Source organism: Octopus bimaculoides, chromosome 10 (assembly GCF_001194135.2).
Source record: "Octopus bimaculoides isolate UCB-OBI-ISO-001 chromosome 10, ASM119413v2, whole genome shotgun sequence".
Lineage (NCBI taxonomy): Eukaryota > Metazoa > Mollusca > Cephalopoda > Octopoda > Octopodidae > Octopus > Octopus bimaculoides.
In genome coordinates, this window is record NC_068990.1 from 15701298 (window position 1) to 15706004 (window position 4707).

Genomic DNA, 4707 nt, shown 5'->3' on the forward strand with positions numbered 1-4707 from the left:
TATATATATATATATATATATATATATATATATATATATATGTGCTTGAGAAGACCTGTTGAGTCAAGTAAAACCAATATTGTAGTTGTGGCCAGTTCCACCTGACTGGCTTCTGTGCCAGTGGCATGTAAAAAGCACCATCCGAATGTGGTCGATGACAGGTCTGCTTCACTGGTTCCTGTGCCTGTGGCACGTAAAAAGCATCAACCAAACGTGGCTGATGCCAGTACCCCCAGACTGGCTCCGTGATGGTGGCATGTAAAAAGAATCAACCGAATATGGTCGATGGCAGTACCCACTGACACACACACATATACACATGTAAATACATTTGCACACATACATAAAAAACACAAATATAGGAATAAACACACATATATACACACACACACACACACACACACGTTTATGTATATGGTAAATGCACATACAAGTTATATTATTGCTATGGAGTTCCGTTGCTCTTTCAACAATACTCACATCAAAAACATTTTTCTGTTCATCAAGAAGTTCCTCTTCCATATCTTGCATGTGGTTAATAACTTCATGGAATGTCAACAATTCATCTGTCACCTCATCCTGTCACAAATAATAATAATAATAATGATGATAATAATGGTTTCAAATTTTGGTACAAGGCCAGCAAGTTAGAAGGAGAGGATAAGTTGATTACATCGACCCCATTACTCCACTGGTACTTATTTTATTGACTATGAAAGGATGAAAGGCAAAATTGACCTTGGCAAAATTTGAACTCGGAACTTAAAGGCAGGAGAAATACCACTTAACATGTTGTCCAGTATGCTAAAAGTTCTGTCAGTTCACCACCTTATGTGGTACTGGTACCACTAAAATGTATCCTGTACCCAATGTGGTTGGCAAATGAATGAGGAGTGCACAGGGTACCGCAATAAAAAAAAATTTTTAAATCACCCAGCATACTCAGTGAAGTGGGTAGTGATAGGAAGGGTATCCAGCTACAGAAACCACGTGGTGGTATTCACTCAGTGTGGGTTGAGCCAGTTACGACCAACAAGCCATGTTCAGAGTTTGAGTGGAAATACAAGTTCACGTGTGGTCCCTGGTCCCATGTATACACACTTTAGGATAGTGCGATCTGTAGCAGCTCATTTTGCCACTGACTGTTGACCAATACAGAGAATTCGCTGCCCAAGTCACCACGGATTACCAGAGCAGACATAGCCTGGATTTGAAGCAGGTTCTAGAGACATACTTTAACAAAAGCTAAGGGGTGCCTCACTCCCCATGGTCTTCCAGCATGTCGGACACCAACCTGGAATTCTGAGGGCCTGCGCTATAGAAGCAATAGCTCCCAATAAAAAATGACCTAGACTGTAATGACCCATCCAACCCATGACAGCATAGAAAGCAGACACAAAATGATGATGAAAACAGGAAAAAAACCAAGTCCATCATCCTTTTTGTTTAGGTTTGATTTTAACAAAGTATGTTAAAAGCATAAGGTGTTTTAGCCAAAGTTGATTTACTCTTTCAATCAACCAAATTTCAAGTAATTTTGAAAATAATGAAAACTGTCAATATTAAATTGGTGTTTTGAATATCAATTATGAAAAAGGTTTTAAGATCACTTTAAGACAGGAAGTTTGTATTATAGAATCAGGGCTGGTCTCAGGCTCGTTGGTATCCAAAGAAATAATATTTCAAAATGGTGATGTTCTTCCATTTGAAAAAAAGAGATGTATTTATGATATTTTAGAGAATTAACAAAATGCATATTCTATCTGACCCATACAACTTACGTTTGAGGTTTTTAATAAAGCTAAATCACTGTTCTGTGGAGACATCGTTCCAATATGAGTCGGGGTTTCAACTATTTCCAACGTTTTCGTACCTTCAGAACCTCCTCCAGGACCAAGTTCTTTTACTCTAAGAAAGAGGAAAAAAAAAAGCCAAAATCAATAATAATAATGACAACAGTAATCAACTGAAAATGTAGCATTTAAATTTAACCAATTTGAAAAATACTAAAAGATATCAATGATATCCCATGCCAACCCCCTACAAAGTGGTTGGCATTAGGAAAGGCATCCAGCCACAGAAAGCATGCTAAAATAGAGACAGCATGTACACAGTTGCTTAACCTGCTAAAATTAGCTACCAAACCTCCCTAAAAATCACACCCTAATGTTTTAATATGGGAAATACACTAGATGATGTAATTTCCCAGAAAACAAAAACCAAAGTTTGATCATAGCATGGAATGACTGCTCTAACTGGACATTCTTAGCACTAAACAACATCTGTCTGAAGAACCACTATATGATAGTGCCATATTCTGAATATCACTAGAATATCTCCTGTAGTCTGATCATTAGTGCACACTTTTTTTTTGAATGATGAAAATCCTGCAACTGGTACCATGGAACACTACTACTTGTTTCATGGTTGAGTGGTCAGCAACTATACTGCCTCCCTATCCCCCACTTGGCTTGCTGGGTGAGGGAGGGGGGGATTATGAACACTCTGCAGGACTAAAAACAAGACCTGTCAAAGGATGGATGAATTCAACTGACCCATGAGTGGTGTCTTGTTGGCAAGCCATACAGCTGGTCCAAGACCATAGCCACAAAAACTCTAATGAAAGACATACTTATTTCTTTATTGCTCACAGAGGGCTAAACATAGAGGGGACAAACAAGGACAGACAAAGGGATTAAGTCAATTACATTGTTCCCCAGTGCATAACTGGTACTTATTTAATTGACCTCGGCGGAATTTGAACTCAGAGTGTAATGGCAGACGAAATACCGCTAGGCATTTTGCCCGGTGTGCTAACGATTCTGCTCTCAGATAGCATTGATATCCCATGAGTGATGCAGTATAGAGCAAAAAGATGGTGAAAATAACTTCCTCTGACACCCCCAGATAGTGACAATACAGTCCTTAGTTAATACACAGTTAATCTGAGACAACAGATCGGTGAGTTGAGTTTATTCATTTAAAAGACTTGAGTAGCAGAGGTCTGCTCCACTGAAGCAGACTTAAATCTACATAATTCCAAAGCAAAAGTTAAATAAATGGAACCAGTTCAATTGAAACAGAATTCTCATTGGTAGATTCTCAAGATAAAAATATTAATTCAGCCAAGCATAGTGTGTGGGTCGACATTTGTGGTTTCAGGATCAGCCCCACTGCATGACACCTTGGGCAAGTGTCTTCTATTATATCTAACCAAAGCATTTTGAGTGGAGTTGAAAGACAGAAACAAAAAAAAGCAGATGGAAATGCGCGCGCAAGCTCTGTGGCATCAAGTGATGGTTGTAAATGATTGAAACAAGCAATGTTGTTCATTTCTTGTCTTCTATGTCTGGTCAAAGAGAAATATTACCTTGCTCGGAAACAAGTGGGGGAAGGGTCTCTGGCCATAGAAAATCTGCTTCAAAGAATTTTAACATTTGGATGTTAAAACCATGATTGTGTGTGTGTGTGTAATGTAAACATATGAAATTGATGTTACATTAAAAAATACACTAAAACACACAGAACAATGAAAAACTAACAACATCAATGTAATATATACACACATATACATACCTATCAGCATAGCGTAAAGTATTTAATGTATGTTCACAGCAATTCATACCAGGTGATATCATGGCAATCTGAAACAAATTTACAGACAAAACTTGATTGCAAAGTACACAGGATTAGCGATGAAATAAAATATACTGTATTGGCTCATATTGTATTTGCATAGAAGTCAAACTCCCAGAGTTCGTATGGCAGCAAAGTTGGTAAAGATTTGATAGCCTCATGAACAAGCTACATCCCTTAGATTTTAGTTTCAAAGTTATGCAGAGAAAGTGCGACAAATACACAGGTTAGTATACACTGAGAGAGAGAGAGAGAAAGAGAGTAATTAAAGTGGTGAAAAACTACCATTATGTTATGGTGATTGGTTTATCACAATCCAATAAGATGGCACATACAATTCTTAACCGGACTGGTTATATTTCAACTTACTTAGATTTGTTGGCAAGTATGTTTAGCCTTACTCATCCATCAGTAATATAGAAGAGGATGGAATTATTTACAACGGTCATCAAATGCCGAAACGAACACTAATGTTGTGGCATAAATTGGACAACAGAATAGAAGGAGGGAGAGTAAATACTGTACAATTCCTGGCAGTGCGATTCGTATAAATCTTTGATTCAACTGCACTGAATACACCATGATAGTATTAGATAATGTAAAATGTAGTGGAAGAGAAATACATTATGTTATCTTGTGGCTGTTTGTGTCAATAGAAAAGGTTAAAAAGAAATACTTACCATACATGTCTTTGATTTATCACCAGTGAAAGAGTCTCTCAGAACCTGTGTTAACTTGCTGGCCCTAAATGGCAAATGAGCCCCTTTACGTCCAAGAGCACGTATACATTCCTTGAAAATTATAAAAAGACAAAGAAATAAAGAGATTTTTCAATACATATATATGCACATATGCATACAATTTATACACACATACATCAGAATGTATTACACAGTTTTCACAGATAATAAACCCAAACAATAAAACAGACCTTACTTTGAAATTGTTAATTTGAAATACTGGTTATACAGAAATTTTAATTACAATTATTATAATTATTTGTTTATGTTTATATAGTTTATGTTTATATAGCATCGACCATGTTCAGATGGTGCTTTTTACGTGCCGCTG

General features: G+C 37.0%; 1 protein-coding gene across 3 annotated transcripts in view; it reads right to left on the minus strand.

Annotated features, from left to right (window-relative positions):
- Positions 1-4707, minus strand: part of LOC106879651 (kinesin-like protein KIF2A) — a 66186-nt gene that overhangs the window by 6894 nt on the left and 54585 nt on the right. For all 3 annotated transcript variants that reach the window (XM_052971046.1, XM_052971045.1, XM_052971047.1), the window contains 4 exons: positions 4317-4427; positions 3577-3644; positions 1782-1908; positions 481-579 (listed from right to left, as the gene is read on the minus strand). In XM_052971046.1, coding sequence (XP_052827006.1) covers positions 481-579; positions 1782-1908; positions 3577-3644; positions 4317-4427 — 405 coding nt within the window. The remainder of the gene's footprint in view (positions 1-480; positions 580-1781; positions 1909-3576; positions 3645-4316; positions 4428-4707) is intronic.